General features: G+C 35.8%; 1 protein-coding gene across 1 annotated transcript in view; it reads left to right on the forward strand.

Annotated features, from left to right (window-relative positions):
- LOC150110173 (uncharacterized) overlaps window positions 1–23,345 on the forward strand; it is a 79,518-nt gene that overhangs the window by 6,512 nt on the left and 49,661 nt on the right. Inside the window, exon 2 of the mRNA XM_090391796.1 lies at window positions 21,024–21,583. Within this exon, the coding sequence (XP_090247922.1) occupies window positions 21,053–21,583 (531 nt within the window). The 5' untranslated portion in view covers window positions 21,024–21,052. The remainder of the gene's footprint in view (window positions 1–21,023; window positions 21,584–23,345) is intronic.

The raw sequence follows: 23,345 nt of genomic DNA on the forward strand, positions 1-23,345 counted from the left end.
GATTCCATGAAAAGTCTTTCAAATTTGAACTTGCTGCAGTGTACTATTGTGGCTTTCTTCCACAGTATTCTGTGGCGTGTATCCAGAGTATAGTCTGCAAGACCAGAGTTGCTATACTAGTGAAAACGGATGTAGTCCTTGTGTTCTGAAATTCTGATATCCGATGTCCTGCCTTTTGGCCAAAGTAGGTTACAGCTGTAAGGGACCTGGTATATACTAGGTAGGTCTAGGGGAGGTGGTTGGTCTTTAGTGGAGCAGATAAGGAATGCCAATTTTCTATATGGTCTGTAACAAGAGGTCAAGTCATGTTTTTCAAGGTGCCTCGGGTGTAAGGAATGGTGATGGATTTAGAGTAATCCTTGTTATGAAGGAGAGGGGGAAGAGTTGTGGTTTACTGGTTTCAATATTTTTAGAATTTTTTTTTTTTTGGGGGGGGGGGTAGCCATTGGATGAGAAAGTGTTGAGGATGTAATTTAGTTCAGTGGTTTAGGGCATTGTCATTTGAACAGATTAGTTTAGCCCTGTTGTATAGTGTCTTAATAACTCCATGTTGTTGTGAGGGGGGGGTGAAGGATTGTTGTCCCATCAGGCTGGCGAGTGACTAGTGTGTGTCTAGGAAAGGGAGGCTGTTGTTTTCTCCTTTTTCCAGGGTGAACTTGATTCTGGGGTGTTGGTTGTTTAAGTGTGTTAAGAAGGAGAGGAGTGTATCAGAGCCATGTGGTCAAATAGCGAACACATCATCAATGTAGCAAAGCCATATGGTTGGTTTTTTGTGGGGCAGAGTTTAAGGCTTTCACTTCAAAAGTCTCCAAGAAGTTGGCCAAGGGTGGGGAGATTGGTGAACCCATGGCTGTCCTCTCTATTTGTTTGTAGAATTTTCCCTGCCAAACGAAATAGCCTAAATTCATTGTGAACTGAAATAGGACTAAGATATCGGGAGGAAATTTAGCTTTGATTAGCTCTAAGGTTTCCTTGAGTGGGACATTTGTGAATAAGGACATTTTTCTATGCTAATACCTACATAACCCGCTAGGGGCACCATCGGGACTTTTAGGAGAAAGAATAGCTTCCTCGCTTTGTCCTTATTTACTGTGTCTAGTGCCTGCGTGCATGTGTCTTTATTTTAAGTTCTTTTGAAGATGGCAACATGACGTTGCCAAAATATTGGAAATATATATTAAAGTTTTAATTTAATTTATATTCTAGTGTACATTGTGAATTCCTTAAGTTAATTAATAATCATGTATAACCAACGTATAAGCCTTTCTACGAGAAATACCATTGCTCTGCATAATGGTCCATTTATACCATATAACTTGTGAATTCAAACAGCTTTCTTCTTGGCTTATCACATTTCAGATGCAGATGTATAAAACTTATGGATCGTTTTTATATACCCATGATTTCTCGACTGTCTGTCTATCTGTCTGAAAGTGCAAATTTGGTTTGAATCCAGCTTGCTTTTTCCCAAGTCTTTTCCACTAATTTTTTTAGCCTCATCTCGGCTATGCTTGTGTAAATCTTAAGCGGAACTCTCAACAGGGAAATTCCTTTGTAATTCTCACATTGTTTTATTTCTCTTTGTCATAAGGTGATTATTATGATAGCTCTACTCTAATTATCCTAATTCAGCTGTAGCTTCAATTATTCTATAGCCATTGTATAACGTTTATACCACTAGGTATGAAATAGAGGCAAATAGGACAAAATACATTGTTGGGTGCTGCTATAGACTAGGGTTCACAGGAAGATGTAGATGCCATGTATCGGCAGATTATTGTAGGCTGAACGATTATTATGGGAGATTTTAACTATGGGGACTTTGACTGGAGAGAGAGAAATGGGACCATGGCAAGATGGAAGTGGGATTTATACAGTTACTAAGGGATAATTACATGAAACAACATATTTTAAAGGGGACAAGGGGGTTTTAGGGTGTTGAATCTGATAATAGCATCAGAAGATGTCTCCATCATCAAGGTAGTCACTCTCCCTAATTGGAGGCAGAGTGTCTACCTTGGTGATGGATACATCTTCTGATGCTATTATCAGATCCAACATGCAGGTCTTGTTCTAGGAAGTTGCCAAACATGTGGAGTTCTTTGTCAAGAAGGGGTTTATGTTCAGCTATGTTTAAGTTCAAGGCTGGTGATTATGGAGACTCAGGAGTCATCTTGGAACAGCCACAGCTTGAGAAGCTATAGGGAAAGAATTTTATTAGTGCATGACAAGTTGTCAGAAATTATTTGAGAATAACAGTATCAGACTGAATACCCAAGATCAGAAGAATAAACCAAGATGGAATTAAGTGAATGAATAGGGATATAAAGCAAGAACTGCCAAAAAAAAAAAAAATATTGCAGAGGAAATATAAAGACAAAAGTGATCATCATGCTTATGAGGAGTACAAAGTGCAAGCAAGAAGGGTGATTAGTATGGTAAGGAAGGCCAAGTCAGACTATGAGAGAGAATTTGCCAAACAGGCCAAAGTAAACCCAGAAGAGTTTTTTTTTTTTTTTTGTTATATAGCAACTAAGAGGAAAAATGACTATGGTAGAATGACTTTAAATAATGCTCATGGTAGGAGGTGATTGAACCAAGTGAAATAGCTGAGTTGCTGAGTGATCATTTTGCAAAAGTATATCATCTAGGTGGTGACTTTACAGTTGCTGATGTTACAGAGATGCATATCAACATTGAGGAAGATAAACAGGAGATGTTCAGCATATGAAGATAGAGTATATTGCGATGTTGGTGGGGAAGTTGAGACTGAGGATATATGTGTGATAAGTGGTGATAAAGGTGATTGGGAAGGTGTGGTGAGGAAATCACAATGAACACACAACTTGGATAGGACTGGCTATAGACCAGTCCTATCCAAGCTGTGTTTGTTTACAAATGCCAGAGTATCAGAAATAAGGGAGATGAAATGGTTTCATTGATTGAGTTTATTTGCCTCAAAATCATTGGATTAAGTGAAACATGGGTTGAATGAAGATGATATTGTAACGGGAATAGAAATGGAAGGATAGAAAGGGCAAGAAGGGAGAAGGAGAGTGCTGCTGATGATGATGATAGCAGGGAAACTCCACATAAGGTAGACAGGAAAGGGGAAAGACATATTTAGTTGGATGTTGTTATATGCCTGGCAATATAGTGGGTGGTGATGAAGAAATGTATAAACAACTTGGATTGGTGAATAAAGGAAGGATAATTATTATGGGTGATTTTAATTATGGTGATATAGATTGGAATGAAAAAATTAGCATTTGGGAATAAGGAAAATGAATTTCTTGAGTTCTTGAGAGATAACTATCTCAGGCAGCATGTGAAGGAGGACACGAGAGGATTGAGAGTTCTAGGTCTAATCATTTCATCAGAGGATGTGATTGTCAGAGGGGTTTCACATTTTCTCCAGTTGATGAAAGTGATCATGAAGTAATCACCTGTGTTGTAGCTAGTCACATGCAGACTTTTGTGAGGAAAGGATATATGTGGAATTATAAGCCCTGGTGATTATGACAAGTTTAGAAGACAGTTTGGAGCTATAACATGTATTGAAGAGTTCAGCAGTAAGGAAATAAATTCTGCATGGGAACTGACAAAGAAATACATAACAGCATCAATTTCTGAATGTATTCCAAAGGCCAAAAGGCTGAATAAGGTAGGTGTGAAAAGGATGGATGTTGAGCTTAATCATGAAATCTGAAAAAAGAAAGTACTTTGGAGGAAGTACAAAATGAATAATAGTAATAATCAGTCACATGAAGAATATAAAGAACAAGCCAAGAGAGTGACTCAGTTAGTAAGGAAAACAAAACTAGAGTATTTGCAGAAATTGGCAAATCAGGCAAAGAATAAACCCTAGAAAGTTTTTTAGATATGTGACAAGTAGAAGGAAGAATGATCATGATAAGATAAAGTTAATGGATGAAAATGGTAACAGTTGCAGAAGACATTGCGATATTCAGTGATCAATTTATAAGGGTGTTTTCATCCTGATTGGGATGGAATCATGAGAAACTCAACTGTAACGAACATATGGGAGGATAGCTTAATTGTGAGTGAACAGAAGGTATTTGAAGAAATAAATAAGATTGATGTCACTAAGGTGATAGGATGAAGTTGTAACTTCAAATTATAGGCTGGTCAGGGCAATAGTTTTAATGGTTAATCAGTAACTTTAGCACACCATGTAGATTGTAGTGCTGCTTGTTTTTTGTATATATGTATATACTCCAGATGATGACCTTAATGTGAAGGTTGAAACGTCGAGTGTCTATTTTAGTTTATATTAAACTAAAGTTTTACTCTAACGCTATAGTTGTTTTTCCATAATTTTCATAATGTATCTCAAATGTTCATACACATTCCTAATTTCATCACTCACACATCCACTAGCTTTTGAAAGTAATTATTCCAGCAATTCGAATGTTATGATTTTTATTCAGTTTTTATATCACCTTTATAATATCTGATCCTTTTATAGTCCTTTTTCCATTGTTCCTAAGCCTTCTCAATAACCTTCAGAACATTTTGCTAGCTTTGTGATATTATTATTAGCATTTGACTTTATGTTTACCTTTCTTCAGTGAAATGATATTGTGATTAGCAATGTAACATCACGCAGCTCATTCTAATTTTGAATGATCAATTGTTTGTATTCTACCTCATAAAAGACTATTTCCTGCCAAGCCACTGATGATAGTGTTTGTTATTTTCAAATGAATCTGGCAATATATTAAATATACTTTTCTTGTGCTAACGCTTTGATAATTCTTAATTTCATGTCACAAGTTTCTCTCAAAAGTAGAATATCCCCCCCCCCCTTCCTCCTATTCATGAGGCCCTGCAACTTACATTCTCTCAATCTGTCTTCACATTCCAAAGACCACTGACCACCTTTGTGAATCTTCTCTGGACCTTTTCCAACATAATCCTCGTCACCATGAAAACTAGGCGACCAAATCTGTGTACAATAATCCATATGAGGTCTGATGAAGACCATAACCTCTCTATTTCTTCACTTAGATTCCTTGCATCATTGCCATTATCCAATGTGACATCTTCACAATTGTGCAATGTGTCCCCTAAATTTCAGGTCCTTGTCCACCATTACTCCTAGATCTCTCATCTTCACTTATGATAAAGTTTCCCCACCAAGTATATATACTTTGCATTCCATCATTGCTTACCAAATCTCAAAATCTTATAATTTGCAACATTGAACTGACAGTTTCACTTACCTGCCCATTAATGCAATCTATTCAAGTCCTCTTCTAAGACCATAACTTCTGATTGACTTGGCATTGCTCTCCCCAATTTTGCATCATCTCCAATCAGCTGCATATCACTAGTTAAACCCATTGCAATATCATGAACATACAAAATGAACAACAATGCCCCCAAACTGATCCCTGCAGTGGGCCACTCATGACCTTTCTCTTTCGGCTTGCTGCACTCACATATACAATTTCTGATACTTATGCAACAGCCGGTCACTGATCCAACTCAGAAGTCTGTTATTCAATCCCATCTGTTTCAATTTATATAAGAGCTTGTCATGTGGCAGTCTATCAAAAGCTTTTGCAAAATTTAAGTACACCACTGCATATGAATCTCCCCTATCAAAGGTATTTGTCACCTTGTTATAGTAGATAAGTAAGTTAGTGAAACATGATCTCCCCTTAGTAAACCCATGCTGATAACCACAGAGAATACTGCTGTTATCAACCCATTTCTGTATCTTACTTCTCACCAATCTTTCCAGTATCTTCATCATAACTCCAGATATACAGACCTGCTTGTAATTTGAAGCTACAGCTTTATCACCATTTTTATGCAGTGGAACAATTTTGCCCTCCTTCCACTCCCATATTGTTATCAGTCTCCCCACAACTTCTGTTTAGCTACTTTTACACAATTACATAATTTTTTAGCTTTTTTTTGGCTCTTTCTTTTTTAATTATTTTCAACTGAGAGTTCACTTATGAAAAATGCATTTCTTTGACATTGGATTTCTTCAGTATTGAATGAGAGTTTATACTCTTTCTGTCTTGTTTATGAAGAGAACCAACTAGTTTGAAACATTGGGCGATAGTTTTATTCTTTTAAGTATTGCAAGCTAATGCAACTCTGATGCCGAGGATTATATTCCCATAAACTCTCTGGTCAGATTTATGAAACTTTTCATAGTTTCTACAAACATTTGGTGTTGAAGTAATGTTGGATCTTTAATAGTCACTATTTCCATTTGGGACGATGCCCCCCAAACCTTCTTATTCTATCAAGAATAAGAAGGTTTGGGAAATTCTTGATTTCATCATCATCATCATACGTATCAAGGATTTAGGCCTAGTATGGCCTGTTAAGGCCTTAGAAGTCATCGTTTAAGAGGACGTCCTGGTTTTCTTTTTCCTAATGGCTTGTACTTTAAGGCTTGTTTTGGTAATCTTTCTGTTTTCATTCTTTGAACATGTTCCATCCATTTATGTTTATATTTTTTAATTTTTTTCTATTACTGGTTCTTGGTTTAATTCTTTCATAATTTGTTTGTTTCTTTTGTGATCAAATAGGGTATACTCTGCAGTTTTTCTCATAAACTTCATTTCTGCTGTTGTTAATATTTGTTTGTCTTTTTGTTTTATTGTCCAGATTTCGCTTCCATACATTAAGACTGGAAAGGCTAATGTATTGTATCCTTTTAGCCTGGTTTGTTTTTGAACTAGGTTTGGTTTAAATATAGAGTTAATTACACCTGTTATTTTTAAATATTTTGCAATTTTTGCATTTATATCTTTTTTCATTTTCATATGTGATCATACATTCTAGGTAGTTAAATGAATTCACCTGTTCTAAGATCTTGTTATCTATTACTATTTTAGTTCATGCTGGATCTTGTCCTTTAAAGGCCATAGTTTTTGATTTTTCCGTTGATATTATCATACCATAATCTTTGGATATCTCATTTAGATTTAAAATAGCTTTCTGTAAGTTATCTTCAGAATTTGTAATTATTATTTGGTCGTCTGCAAAGAGGAGAGTGTTTAAGTTAACTGTAAGTGAAAGTTTGATTCCTTGATGTAAATTTTTACTCCATTTTATTATTATTTCATTTAAGTAGATATTAAAAAGAGTTGCTGAGAGGGGACATTCCTGTCGGACCCCTTGGTTTATCTCTCTTGTATATGATAGCTCGTGATTTAATCTTATTTGTATTTGATTATTTTCATATATACTTGTGATAGCTTTTAGGATATTATTTGGTATTTGTCTTTCTTTTATTATTATTATTCAGGCCTCCAAGGAGTCAAAAGACTCGTCGAGGGAGGTCCTTCCTAAGACATAAAGTCTGTCAAGACTCATCGAGGGGAGGTCCTCCCCCCCCTGAGAAACACAAAGTCTATCATACCACTCTTTAAACTCACTGACCGTTCTCGCTCCCACCACTCCATCAGGCAATGCATTCCACAGCTCAACCACCCTCCACACAAAGAAACCACTCCTTACCCTCTTGCTCACAGTTTCCTTTCGTAACTTCAAGGGATGGCCTCTTCTCATCACTCCTTCCCGCTGTTCAACCAAGCGAAAGATCTCCCCAGTGTCAACCCTGTAACCACCTCTGAACAGTTTAAAAGTCTCAATCATATCACTTCTCCTTCTTCTATCCACCAAACTCTGTAGTCCACATTCTCTCAGCCGATCCTCATAACTATCCTTGTACAGTCCAGAAACCATCTTTGTCATCCGTCTTTGTATCCTTTCCACAATTAATTTATCCCCTTCAAATCCTGGGGACCAAATCTGAGAACAATAGTCCAAGTGTGGTCTGATCAGAGACTTATACAACGGAATGATAACCCTCTTATCTCTGCAGATCAGTGTCCTTCTCATAATAGCAGCAATCCTCTGTGTTACCTTCACCACCTTTGCAATATGTCCCCTAAACTTCAGGTTTCTATCAATCATCAACCCCAGATCTCTTGTCTCACCTACTTCCTCCAGTATAACTCCTCCCATAGAGTATGCAGCATCCCATCGATGTTTCCCAAACCTCAAGACCTTACATTTTGCTGCATTAAATCGATACCCCCATTCATTTGCCCATCTATCTAGCTTATTTAAATCCTCTTGCAGGGCTACCACATCTGCACTATTACTAATAATCCTTCCCAGCTTCGCATCATCCGCAAACAACTGAATATCCCCCTGCAATCCACTGGCTATGTCATTGATATAAAGGTTAAACAATATAGGTCCTAGTACTGAGCCCTGTGGGACCCCACTTGTAACCCTCTGAATCCTGGAAACTGCTCCACCATACACAACTCTCTGATACCTATCAGACAGCCAATCCTGAATCCAGTTGACCAATCTGACATCCAGACCCATGTGCTGCAACTTAAATATCAGCTTATCATGTGGCACCCTGTCAAATGCCTTCGCCAAGTCTAAGAAAATTGCAGTATATGCCTTTCCCTCATCTAATGTTGTTGAAACTTTATTATAAAAGGCTGGCATATTGCTAAAACAAGAGCGTCCTTTCACAAATCCATGTTGATTCTCACAGATAACATTACCCTCATCTGCCCAATGCTGTATACGGTCCCTCACTACTTTCTCCAAGATCTTAACAACTACTGATGACACACAGACTGGCCTATAATTAGACACTTCCCGTCTGTTACCACCCTTATGCAATGGCACTATCTTACCTTCCTTCCATTCCCTGGGCTCCTTTGCCAAAGCCAGACTTTCATTGAAAAGCCACGTTAAAGGCACTGTCAATTCCCTAGCACATTCTCTCAAAACTCGTGGTGAAATAACATCCAGTCCCACAGCTTTACTGACATCCAGAGTACTCAGTATCTGAAACACACTCTCCTCCTGTACCTCCAGACCTCGAACCAGTCCTATCCCTCTAGCATTAAAACTGACTCCTCTAGGATGAAATACTCCAATAAAGTGTTCATTGAACAATTCTACTGTGTCCTCTGCATTAGTCACTCTATTCCCATTTTTATCCCACAATATCATTCTTCCACAGTCATTTCTCCTCCTACTGGCCACATAGCTAAAAAAATTCCCTAGGATTTTCTTTGGATCTTAGGTCCAATCTCCTCTCATATTCCAGTTTCGCTTTCCTTACCACACTAGTCACTCTTCTGGCCTGTGTCTTATATTCCTCATGCATCTCTTCACCTGTCTCCTTATATCTCTTCCATAGCCTCTTTTTCACATGCAATTCCTGTTTAATATTGTTTTTCATCCACTTTACTCCAAATTGCGTCCTCTTCTTCACTCGTGGTATACAACTTACCATTGCTGATAACAAATATTCTTTCACAATTTCCCACGCACTAGTGATATCCCGGCCTTCTAATTCCTGCCTCCATGAAACTTCCCGAAGTTGACGTCTAAGACTATTATAATCACCTGCCTTATAATTCCACATAAGTTTCCATCTCTTTGATACTCCTGCATGTCTATTCATTTTCCAAGTCAACACCATATGGTCACTCTCTCCAACTGGTGGGAGAGACATCAACTCAGTTATTATCAACTCTTCTGATGCTATAACCAAATCCAAAACTTTTGAGCCTCTTGTTCCCTCTGTTACATGTTGCCTAAGTCATTTGTCCCTCAAGAATTCTAGAAATTCCATTCCCCTATTGCTACATGCATCTTCCTCTCTCCAATTTATACTACTGAAGTTAAAATCTCCCATAACAATCATTCTTCTTGCACTTGCCAAACTTAGCTGTCTAAACATCTCCTGGTCCTTATCCTCTGTGCTCCTGGGTCTGTAGCAACACCCCACTAAATATCCTGTCTTGCCTACCTCTACCTCACACCATACGCTCTCAAAATCATTTGTCTCACTTCCTTCCAAATTCTCACTCTTAGAGGACATAGGTCATCACTTATCATAAGCAGTACCCCACCACCACGCTTTCCCCTCCTATCCTGACAAAAAATGCTATACCCAGCGACTTCTATTCTTGTTGTTATATCCCCTTCTGTCAACCACGTCTCAGTGATCGCAATAATTTTTGGCCAGGCTGATGCTATCTGCGCCACCAATTCCTCTCCCTTATTCCGGATACTCCTGGCATTAGTATAAAGCATATAAATGCCATTGTTTCTATACCCAGCATTATCCCTTCTAGACTCCACTGGGCTCAGTGTTACCTGACATTGTCTCCCTTCTCCCAAGTATCCATTCCCACAAGAGGCCACCCCTGCTATCATCCTCCCTGGGACACACTGACTCGTTCAGAACAGCAATCTCTCCAGATGACTACCTCCTTCCTCATTCAAATGTAAACGGTCTCTCACATACAATTCCTCTCTTTCCTCAAACACACTCCAAGCATCCACATACACCACTCCTCTCTTGTCACACATTCTCGCTATTATGCCATTCAATATCACCGCTCTTCTGCTCAGCTCATCATTATCGTACCTAGGCAACACGCATACTATTTTTCCTCTCTCTGTCTTCTTCCATACAGTCTCAAGCAAAAATCTCATATCTCTCACTGCCCGACTTACATTACCACTCAAGTCACTCGTTCCTACCATCACAATCATCTCATCCACCCTTTCACCTCTCTTAATTGCCATAGCCACCCTTTCTATTGTTCCTCCTGGCAAACACTCCTCACGCATCCTATCTTGAACACCACGGATCATTGAGTCGCCATACATTATACCTCTTACCATTCCCTCGCTCCTATTGTTTCCATTCTCTCCTCTTCTTTCATTCCCATACCTCTCTCTTCTACTGTTTCCATTCTCTCCTCTTCTGGCACTCCCATACATCTCTCTCATTCCCTCTCTCCTACTGTTTCCATTTTCTCCACTTCTATCACTTCCATATCCCGCTCTCATTCTGTCTCTCCTACTACTGTTTCCATCCTCTCATCTTCTAGCATTCCCATACCTCTCTCTCATTCCATCTCTCCTACCGTTTCCATTCTCTCCTCTTCTAGCACTTCCATATCTCTCTCATTCCGTCTCTCCTACTGTTTCCATCCTCTCGTCTGCTAGCATTCCTATACCTCTCTCTCATTCCCTCTCTCCTACTGTTTCCATTCTCTCCTCTTCTAGCACCCCCATATCTGTCACTCATACTCCCTAAATTCTCTCTCTCTCCTACTCTGATTCGCCTTGCATTTATCTCTTCCATTCTCCTAATCTTATCTTTCATACTTCTGCTCTCATTCACAAGACATTCCACCTCCTCTTTCAACTCATCTATCTCCCTCTGCAGGTCAGTCACTCTTAATCTAAATTCACTCTCCCAAACAAAACCATCTCCTAAACTTTCACAGTCACTCACGCCTTCCACACTATCAACTATTATTTTCTCATTCTCTCCTATCACACTACTTGTCTTCCTGCTATTTAACATATTTTAATATGTTAAATAATATGTTTGTTTTAACTTTGTCAAATGCTTTTTCAAAGTCAATAAATGCAATATGTGTTTCTAAATTATATTCTCTTCTTTTCTCTATTATTAATTTTAGGCAAAAGGTTGGGTCTATACATGATCATCCTTTTCTAAATCCATTCTCTACCTCTAGAATAAAGTTTTCGGAATATTTCATTAGTTTGTTATTTAAGATTCTGCTATATATTTTGTAACAGGAATTTAGTGTACTGATACCTCTATCGTTTTTAGGGTTATCTCTATTACCTTTCTTAAAGATAGGAAAGATAGGAATCTTGATTTTATATATTGAACTTATTAAATATTTGGGCACCCTGTTCATGAAACAACTTTTTAAATATTCTGGCAGCAAGGACAAATTCCAGAAATTTAGAATGAGGTAGTTATCATTCCAACATATAAAAAAAAGATGATAAGTACAACTCTGAAAATTACAGAGGTATGTTCACTAAATATGGGTTATAAGTTATATGCATGAATATTAACTTCAAAACTAAAATCATGTACAGAAGATAAATTTGTGAAGAACAAAATGGCTTGCAAAGGAAAGTTGTGTATTGATCCAGCTTTTGCTGGGTCAGTACACAATATATATGGTCAGTATGCACATGCATAGCATATGTTTGATTACCAGAAAGCCTTGGACAGAGTCTTAAGGAACAGACTATGAACTGTGTTCAAGAATATAAACATTCTAAATTAGCTACTTGCCACAATAACTAACACATCAAAACAATTAAATAGCTGTAAATAAATGAAAAAGTTACAGAATAGGAATCAATAAAATAGGAATCAATGACTTGACAGAGGAGTCTGTCAAGTATCTCCTAAGTCACCACTCTTATTTAATATCTATATAGATAAAATAGTAAAGAAATAGAATAAAAATAAAATAAAAATATAAAATCAGCATTTAAACTGGATTGTGGAATCCAGTTTAAATGATCAGATTATCATAGCAAGAAGTGAAAATGAACTCCAGAGATCAGCGAGCTCTTTAAACATAACACTCTTTAAGTACTCTCTAAAAAATTTGGAATGCAATATCAACAGAAAACAAAATTATGGCTTTTAATCCTTAATTAGTCACACCTTTTTTGTTACATAATTAGTTGCCTGGGACTTATTTGACCCCAAAATTAAACTTAATATTTCTTTAATTTCTCAGTATTTCTCATGAAATGTTTTTATTTATTATAAGGTTGATTATGGGGAGTAAAATGAAATAAACAAATCATTAATATTGCTTTACTGTTATATTAATTATTCACATTTTTATTCAATCATAATTTTCCATACAATTATTGCATCTTACTATAGAATGCTCATTGCAATAAAAGTTCAGCCATTTTTCACGCTTTGACCTTATTTTATGATCCTTTGATCTTAGATATATTACAAGAGGATATTCTGGATACTCCCATGGCTTGGGAGTATCCAGAAGTAAAAAAAATCACTCAAAAAATACATAAGTAGTCACTTGGGGTCAGAAATCACTCCTTACTCCACAACTGATTGCACTGACTGCTGCCATGTGAATGATTCGGCGTGAGGGCAGCAATAAACTCAGCTACTCAAAATCTCAATAAAAATCCATCATTAGTTTTGTCAGAAATCTAACTTGAATGACAGCTGGTGGTCAAATGAAATGCAATAAAACCATGATAGCGCCCTTCCATCTCTGGATCACCATCGGTAGCAACTGTGAATCCTGTGCGGCTAATTAAAGGTTAAAGGACCAACTCCATTCAAAAGTGAAATCATGATTGAAAATAAAATTTTAGAACAATGGATGTGCTATACCATGGATGTGCTATATCATATACAAAAGAAGCTGACATTAATATCAAAATTTCGAACTTTAAGATAACAGGGATGATCAATAAAATTTTCAAACCTAACCAAGTTCAAAAACATAAAAGAATAAGAGTTTATAAAGTTTTGGCAAGATCTCTGATGTACAGAAATGAATTATGGACCATAAAAACTGCAGAAGAAAAAAATAATAGAAACTGGAAAAATAAAATCCCTATGAAGGACAGCAGGATATACTCTCCAGGACAAAAAAAAAAGAATCATAGAAGTACATAAAGAACTAAAAATAAACTCAATATTGGACAAAGTATATGAATACTGAAAGAAGTGGGTGGATTGAATATGTTGAAAGAATGGATAGTTCAAGACTACTCTGATATCCCTATTGGAGAACATAGAAGTCAGTGACAACCAAAGAAAATTTGGAATCAGACTGGAATAGACCATGGCCTAATAATGGTGGCCAGGGATGGTGATGATGGTATAAAATTGGACATTCTGCCTAATAGTTGATCCTTCTTTCACATATTCCCTTTAGTCACTTTTTCATATGTCCTCAATTTCTGCATTATGAATTATTATTATTATTATTTTTATTTTTTAAATAACTACTTTCATGAACGTTGCTACACCAAACTGTTCACTACCATTCCACTGCTTTCTTTTAATCATATAAGACCATGGGCATTCAACATCCATATAGTTCAGCTTTGAAGATATTGAACCAAATTCTCATCTTCCCTCATTCCATCTATTTGGAACATCTCCTTCCCCATACTGTTTTTCTCGATTAATATAATCACCAGTTTGGAAGAAGCTTGTTAATAGATTTTTCGTTAACCATTTGCCCACAATGCAACAAATGAAGGTAAGAAGACCTATAACACTGTTGTGTTATAGGTCTTCTTACCTTCATTTGTTGCGTCATTAAATGCTATGTTTTCTTTATATTTTGGCATTCATTGTCCAGGGATTATAACAATAACTAATTTTGGAAACAATGACCGATGTTTTGTTATTGTTGCCAATAACATTTGTATATTGAGTCTACAGCTTACCTCTGAAATCTCTCAAAGAAATTCACTGAGAAATGAATATTTATTTCATATTCTGTGTATACTCTTTTATCCCAAACAAATGTGAAAATATTACTCTGAACAATAACATAGTCAACATGACTTTTTTTATTTTTCATGTATTCTCTCAATATTAATTTAGGTACATATTTATGTTGGAAAATGCTATTAGTAAATATCCAAACAGAAATCCAGTAGATGTTTACGGTTATTATTAGCATTAGACGGCAAGAAATTATATTCTTGGTTAATCTTTTATCCAAGTGTGAGCAAGCAAAGTTTGCACGTGAAGCATCCTCATGACTAGGCTACCTTGTATTTAGAGGCTAATGACATCATATCAGTTGCCTTAGTATCCCATAATGCAAAGCAACCCCCCCTCTTTTGGACATGTAAACCAGTGTGGGTAGTGGCCCTTCCCATAACACATAGTATTATGCATCTTCAAAAGGGGGGAGGTCTTTACATTATGGGATAATAAAGCAATTGATGTGAAGTCATTAGTCCCTATATACAAGTAGCCCATTTGTGAAGATACTTTGTGCAAACTTTGTATTCTTACGCTCGGATAAAGGATTAAAGCAAGAATATAATTTCTTTTTATTTTTTTTAATTTTTAGTTGAATGTTGTTTGAGCCTAATTTCACAGATGTCTCATTGTCATTTTACCATTTTGAAAAGTTTGAATTCTATCTGAGATGCAAAAAAATATTTATCAGGATTTTCAGTTGAAGATAAATTAGCCTATCTCATACAGAGATTGCAGGGTTTTCCTCGTGGAACTTTGATTTTTCATCCTTTGAAACAGCAGACTAGTTAAAGAGCACTGGTGGCCCGTGAAGTTTAAAGTGAATAAATAACCAAATTATTAATAAATAAATCTACAGATTTATTTATTAATAAATTGGTTACTAATTAGGAAAAAAATAATGATTTTTTTTAAAAATTTTGTTTAGGCAGCACCCCCACTTTAAACTTCATGGGCTGCCACTGTTAAAGAGTAAATGCAGTTTACAGATATAATATACTGGCCTCCATAACTTAGTTGTTCTGGCCATAAATAATCAATCAAACTCATTTTGAAATTTGCCTGCATCACCATTACAGCCTGTATATTTTTAATTAAAAATGTAAGAGATAAGATCATCTCCTCTAGCTTCCACATTTCAGGTTTTTGAAAGAATTTTCTGCCCTCGATACAGAAGTGAACATAAACCTCCATTCCTTTCATTTATTTTTTTCTACTGTTTTGTCTTGCTTATCTGATTTTAGTAATTTCTCAATGAATTTCTTTGAAAACAAATCTTATTTTCATTTTTTTTTTTTTTACCTTTATTATTTTTGCTGTATTCTTTCTTCCTTTTCTAAGCTTCTTCATTCTGCTATCTTATTTTCTGTAAGGATTATAGCTTCATGTTGATTTACTTGTAAGAGTTTGTTTTTTTTTGGCTATTGCTTTTTAATCTGTGTGTTAATGATATTGGGGAAGATTTGAATGGGGATTTTCAGTATTCAGATGATGCAAAGTTGGAAAAAAGTAGAGTAGATGTTGTGACTGTACAAGAGGGCTTGAACTGGCTGAGTGAATTAGTGTGGTAGTAGAGGAGGTCAGTTCACTGTTGCATAATGTAAGGCTTTAAAATTTGAAAAGCAATGATGGGATGCAGAGTTTATGCTTGGAATGATGGTGGATAAGGATCTACAATTTAGAGGACACACACATTGCCAAAATTGTGAGGACAACACAATGCATTTTGGCAATGTTGTGGAGGACACTGACTTGTAGAAGTAAAGAGATTCTGGCTCTGTATAAGGCTTGATTATACATTGTATAATCAAGCCTTATACAGAGCCAGATCTTTAGTAATTTTAGTAATTTCTCAATGAATTTATATATTGTATAACGACAGAGCCACTGTCGTTATACAATATATCATTGTATAACGACAGTGGTAGTCGTCCACTCTTCCTCCCAGTGAAAATTTGCAGTGTGGGGGTGGGGTGGGGTGCTGCATATACAAAATAAAAAAATAAAAATAATTTTTTTTTTCTAATCAGTAATCAATTTATTAATAAATAAATTTACATATCAACAATTGCTTTATTAAAAATATTTCACCCTCACTACAAACACACACCAATAATAAAAGTTTCGTATTTCACAGACAACGCATGCAAGCATACAATTTATCTGTAGCGACACTGCTCAAACGAGCAGTATCTGATTCACTTGTTATGTGCAATGACAAGCGCAAATGATTATCGGTGAGTCTAGCTTCAATTGGCCGAACGCGATTATTCAGATACTGCATTAGATCGCAGTGCATTTGTTTCGTGTAATGATAATTGAAAAAATATAATTCTTTTCATATTTTCAACAGTAGCACTCGTCATAATTCAGCCTTATATCTATAATAAATAAATAATTACTTATTAATTTTTTTTTTTTTAGGGGGAACTATGATTTTTTATTATAGTTCACCCTCACCATGAATATGCACCAATAATAAAAGTTTCGTATCTCACAGAAATAACACACGCAAGCATACAATTTATCTGTAGTGTCAGCGACTTGTTACGTGCAATGACAAGCGCAAACAAATATCAGCGAGTCTAGCCGAAACTGACCGAACATGATAATTCCGACACCGCATTAGATTGCAGTTTCATAATCTAAAGCATTAATCAATCAATTCCAATTATTAACTATTCAATCAATGTTGAAACATAAGCTGTAACCTTTAACATGTGGTATTGCATTTATATAATGCTGTAAGCATTGGTATTATTTATAAACACAAACAAAATTTAATTTTTTCATTTTTTCCTTGTGAGTGCTGCAGTGTCGCAGTGCTAATGTACAAGCCACCACTGGTGGACAATGGTAAGGGATTAATGTTTGAAGAGGTTTTACATAAAATTGGGAGAAGCTGTATATGGAGGATGTGATCATGGGAGTGAGAATTAAGTTTTTTTTTCTATTCTTCAAATTTTCTCCAGCATTTCTATATTTAGGATTAATATTTACCTCTGCTGTTTAGGCCACCAAAAGAAGCTGACCGTGATATCAAATGTTTTTTGTCAACTGGCTTTTCTAATGACTTAAAAATTCTTCTATTTCTTCCATATAAGAACATTTTGTGAGACCATAATCACAGATAGGTCTTGTTGACCTGTTTCTCATTTTGTAATTTGACCACATTATGCTATTTGAAATGTCCAAAATTCAAAATGTTTATCTTCATGTTTAATGTTGAATAATATAGCTACTCTTTTCTTTCCTTTTTCTAGATCACTGTTTTCTTGAATATAACATCTTGTTATTATATACAAGTATTTTAACTGTTTATCTTCTGTGGCAGTTCCTGTTATGTCGATATGATATTTTTAAAATTCTTCTGCTAGTTCCATCTCTTTCTAATTGATGCTTAATGGCCTTTCTTTTGCATTGAAGTTATTTCAGTAGCTGACAAAAACAGCATGAGCCTTGTTTAACCTGCAGCTTCTCTTAGGTGGTTATGGCATTTGAACATATTATAATGCCATTTGTGAGTTATTTAAACTAGAACAGAATATAGTGATGTAAGTCCTAGCTTGCCAATCCATCCTCATACCTTCAGTATTATCCATTTGGATACTTAATACCAGGGTACTTAACAAGGAAGATGAGTCAGTCCTCCCCTTCATATTTTAAAAATATTCCTGTTTTTAAAATTTATGATTTTTTTTGAGGTTTAATAATGTTATGAGAAGATAAATGTAATTTTATTAATTACATGATATCTGACTTAGTATGTGACCTTTCCAAACTCCATCCTAATATCAGAAAATCATTTGATGTTGGTTATTTGTATAATTGCCTGTTATCTGAATAATATTCGATGAACAGAATAAAAGGGCAACGAGGTGTGGTATTACGAGGTGTGGTGATATCAAGAGTTGTTCTTCCATGAGAGGAAGCAGCAGTGATTGTGATTTTGAAGCTATTTCATGTGAAGTTAAAGTAAGCAGGAATTTTAGATCTTTTGTGAATTTCTTTAGTTGATTCTGAAGTGTTTTGTTGAGACTGGTGAGAGACAGGCAGCTGGTGATAATGGGAGAATTTACATATGGAAGTATTGCATGGAAGCAAGAAACATGAGCACATGATGAATGAGTTAGAGATGACTACTGTACGTTACCCATGGAAGAAGCAACATGTAGGAGGACGCGAGTGTTAGATGTAATGTCTTATACAGTGATAAACACTATGATGTTACCAGTTTGTGATTGAGAGAAATCATGAGAGGTGGCTATGCAGGTGCAAGCTTCACCGAACAAAATGTGTGGATCCGTAGAACTGAGAAAAATGGACTGATGACCAACATAGATTAAATGGTGAACAGTTCATTAAAGCTGTTCACCATTCAATTACATTGAAAGGAAAGATAGGATTTCCACATGACAAAACACTTTGAGCACGATTGGGGATGATAGCTATTTAGAATCCTGTTTATTAGGGATGGTTGGCTGATGGAAGCATAAGATTTATGATATTTGGGTTTAATGTTGCAAAAGAGAAAGGTGACAAGCTGTATACAAGAGGGTTTTGTTCTGGCACTGCTGATGTTTTAATATTTATATGTTAACACTATAGATTGATATATATAAATATCAAAGATTTAAGAGAAGATACTCATTTGTGTGCTCCTCTCACTTTAGTATCATCGGCATTGTCGGGAAGCTTGGATGTAATCTTGTTACAAGAGGATTTGAATAGGTTGGTGGTGCTCTGGATACATGAATGGGGATGCAATTCGATGTTGCCAAGTGAAATCATGCACTTTGGCCAAAAGAAATGGAACTAGGTGAGGTGTATTGGTGGAAGTAATTCTTGGTAGAGGAAGGGTTGACATTCTCTGATGAATTGTCTAAATTACCTTCCTATCTGAGGTTTCAATTTAACAGTCACTAATCGAGCCCCCCCCCTTCTGGATCATGTTTCTAATATTCTAACCAATAATGTAGGACTTGCTTAGTCATTCTCTGATGCAGATCAAAGCCCCCCCCCCCTTCTTTCTTAGACTATTTCCAATAGGTACTCTGAATTCAGTCTTTTGGGTCTGTTATGCATTCTAAATGTTTTGTCTTGCTTTATTTTATTTGCAGTAAATTCCTAGTTAATTCTTGTTGAAATTCTTTTAACAAGGTCTTTTATTATGTGTATATATATATATATCGTCTGAAGACTTGTGGGAGGCCAACATTAACCATTATTCACACAATATCTATCATTCCTCTCCGTAAACTAACTTTCTAGCAACTTATAACTACTTCTAATAACCAATTCCACATTTTAACTGCTCTTTAAGGGGGGGGGGGTATAGTCCACGCTTTCTTGCTAACCACACTATTAATTTTCAGAGATTGAAATGGAAATAGAAGGAAACAGGATTTTATGCTTTCTCGATTTACACTCGTTCATCACTCTCCAAGCGAAAAACCTACTCGTCATGGTCTTTCTAACCAAACTCTTATTCAATTTCAATGGAGGACCCCTTGTTCTGTTCTTCTGAAAACTTTTCTCTAAATGAATTCTATAACATTTGATATCCTTAATGATACTTATATTTTTAAGTATGCACTGTTTTGTGAATATGCACATTTCATTAACAACCTGATATATTATTATTATCATTATAAACCATGAAATCAAAAGACTCATTGCGGGGAGGTTCCACTCTTACATGCACAGCTTGTCATACCTTGATTTAAATGCATTCACTGTCCCTGCACTCGCCACATTCTCAGGCAGTGCATTCCGATCACTTACCACTTGCCATATAAAAAATCTATTCCTCACTCTCCTGCTTATTTCTTGTCAGGTGTCACCGCCTTCTAGGAGGTTGACTACCATGAGCTTCCACCGTGTATAGTTTTGTGCTTCTCTCTTACCATTTCCGGACCAATACCACCCAGCCTCCAACTATTTTGATGTGACTACTGAGCAGGCAGAGGTGCTACCCTTGCTACCATACCTCACCCTCCCCCTTGCCCACACCTGCCTTATATTCCGGAGATGACCTCTCATTATTCCCATTTCCAGATATTCTAAAAAAATTTTTCATCCATGCTAATCTGGTAATTATCCCTTACCAGCTTATAGGTCACGATAATGTCTTCCACTCTTCCGTATATCCACAAGGCTCTGTAATTTTCATTCTTTCAATCTGTCCTTGCATTCCAGAAACCAATTTAGTCAATTGTCTCTGAATCCTCTCCAATATCTCATCATCTTTTTGAAAGCCAGACAACTAATCTGCGAACAGTAATCCATATGCGGCCTGATCAAAGCTTTGTATAGTGGAATCAAAACATACTTCTACACGTCAGTGTTTTCTGCACCATTCCCATAATCCATTGTATTGTTCCAAAAATTTTAGCATAATATCCAAGAAATTTCAAGTCCATATTCACCATCATCCCCAGATCTTTCATCTCCTCTACCTCCTTTAAAATATTCCCAACAATCTGTACTCTGTACTCCATTATTATTATTTTATTTTATTTTTTGGTGTTTTTATTTTGTAAAGAGATTTTTATTTTAATTGCTTTAATTTTAATTTAAAAATGAATGATTTAAATTTTTGTTTACTTTTATTTTATATGCTACAATTTCATTTCTCTTTGTTTAGTAAAGGAGAGCTAATATATTTTAACCGTCATGAAGATCCACAAATACACATTGAATCAGTTGGTTGACTTGGCTCTTTGTGTTCCAGAGCCTGGTGCTGTAAATTTTAATATACTTCATGTTGTATTGAAAACCATACTTAAGCAGTTAGGATTACAGGAAATCAGACCATGGAGCACTGTAGAAAGCCCAGTTCCTTTAAGATCTACACTCTTAGAAGCAAGAACTCAAAGAAAGCAAATAAGGAAGAGGTCAAAATCACAAGATTCTCAGGTTGAAGAAACAGATGAACAATATGAAGCCACAGATACTGTGCCTCCAACTTCTAGACGGAGCCTTTCATCAGATCAGATTCCTGTTGAAGAAGCAGAAGAAGAAGAAGAAGAAGAAATGCCATCACCAGAAGATATTCGACGTGATTTTAAACTCCCGGAGAATGTAGACATTCGTTCTGCTACAGCTGAAAGAGGCAGTTCAAAAAAAGCAAAACTTATTGCAGAAATATGGCAGGCTACACATCTGATGAGGAGAATGGATGCTGCAGAAGAAGGTTTAGATAAGGTAAATTGAAAATGTTTGGTCATTTCTCTTGAGCAGTTACATAAATATGCAGGTGTTTTGCAATACATTTTTTAAAGCACATCTATTATGTGTATAGATGTCTATTAAAAATATTTGGATGTTGTGATATCAAATATGGGAATAACTACTTTATAACTTAAAGAACTTATAATTATCAAAAGTGAATTTAAATGGAAGTATTTAGCTTTTCATTTATTTAGTTAAACTGATTTAACATGCCGTATATTTTTATTAGTATACAGTTTTCATGTTAGTAGCAAGGACATCTTCAGTATGATCTTTAGATTGAACAACAAGAACATAAACTGGTACATTCAACAATGATGTGTGTGTGTGTGAACTGCAAATACACAATGTAAAGTATCTTGGTCTGCATTGTGTACTTGCAGTTCACACACACTAGTAAAAATAACTTTAACAAGTTTTAGTAAAAAATATTTAAGTTAATTCTGGAATTCTCTCCCATAAAATTCCTATTTTAAAGGCTTCTCAGAAGGTATAGCCAAACTACTTAGATCCATTGGCCTACAAGTGTCCTTCCATCCTCTCAAAAAGATATCTACTTTTCTGTGTTCAGCTAAAGATAAACTGCATTTAGCCCACTCTGGAGTGTATCAAATTCCTTGCCATTGTGGATTATTATATTTTGCCAAACAGATAGATCTGTAGCCAATGCATTGTGATTAAGATTACGTTAAGTTCCATGAGCTAGAGCAATTGTGGTTGCAGAATATGCTATCACCACTAGAAACCAAGTTCTTTGAAAGAAAATTAAGGTTCTCCATAAAAGTATAATCTCTTAGAATGTTCATACACAGAGAGTTGTAAGACCTTGCTACATCGACTAAATCTAAATAGAAATGTGCTGGATTTAAATTATCCCTCTTACGGGAAATAGTTCTTCTTCAAAAATTCCAGAATTAACTTAAATTTAATTTTTTTATTTTTTATTTATTATTAAATCTTGTTAAAGTTATTTTTACTAGTACCTTCATATAATCAGACCATGACGCTCTGCATTATGTACATGTTTGCACGTCATTGTTGAATATACTGGTTTCTACTTGTTGTTTGAGTCATACTGAAGATGTCCTTGATACCAGGATGAAAATTTTATACTAATAAAAATATGTATGAAAGTTACATCCATTTTATATTATTTATTAATTATCATATTTTTCTTAAATATAAAGAGCCAACAGGCTTCATTTTGGCGATATAAACATTAATTAAATTAAGGGGATATTAGATCCCACATCGTTTTAAAACTGAATAAGAAACTCAAAGATTGGAATCAGAGAGTTTCATGCCGCATATAGTATAAAAAACTATAAAAGTATCAGCGAATACTAGCGTGAGCTAAATGCAAGTAGTCCTACAACGTAGTACAAACACGGGCAACTCGTTGCAAAGATGGGGAAAGTTCCAATCGCTAATCTTGGTATTTTCCATAATGTAAAAACACATTTCCTAGGAAATGTATGCTGTTATTACATTATGGCGGGAGGTCGCTACCCAGACCGGTTTCAGCCTTTATTGAAGCTTCATCATATATTTCATTCCTGTACATCAAGTTAAAGTAAGTTGCACTAATCAAGAGCAATGGCGGCTCATGGCTTGATATTGTGGGGGTGCTGCAACTTTCGAAAGCATATATACACTGTACTTACAGTGTGTATATACATACACACTGTAAGTACAGTGTATACATGTTTGGATAAAATATCAAAATTGTGGTAAA

This window comes from Typopeltis vanoorti, chromosome 1, assembly GCF_054136105.1.
Source record: "Typopeltis vanoorti isolate ZY-2024b chromosome 1, IOZ_Tvanoo_1.0, whole genome shotgun sequence".
In the NCBI taxonomy this organism is placed as follows: domain Eukaryota; kingdom Metazoa; phylum Arthropoda; class Arachnida; order Uropygi; family Thelyphonidae; genus Typopeltis; species Typopeltis vanoorti.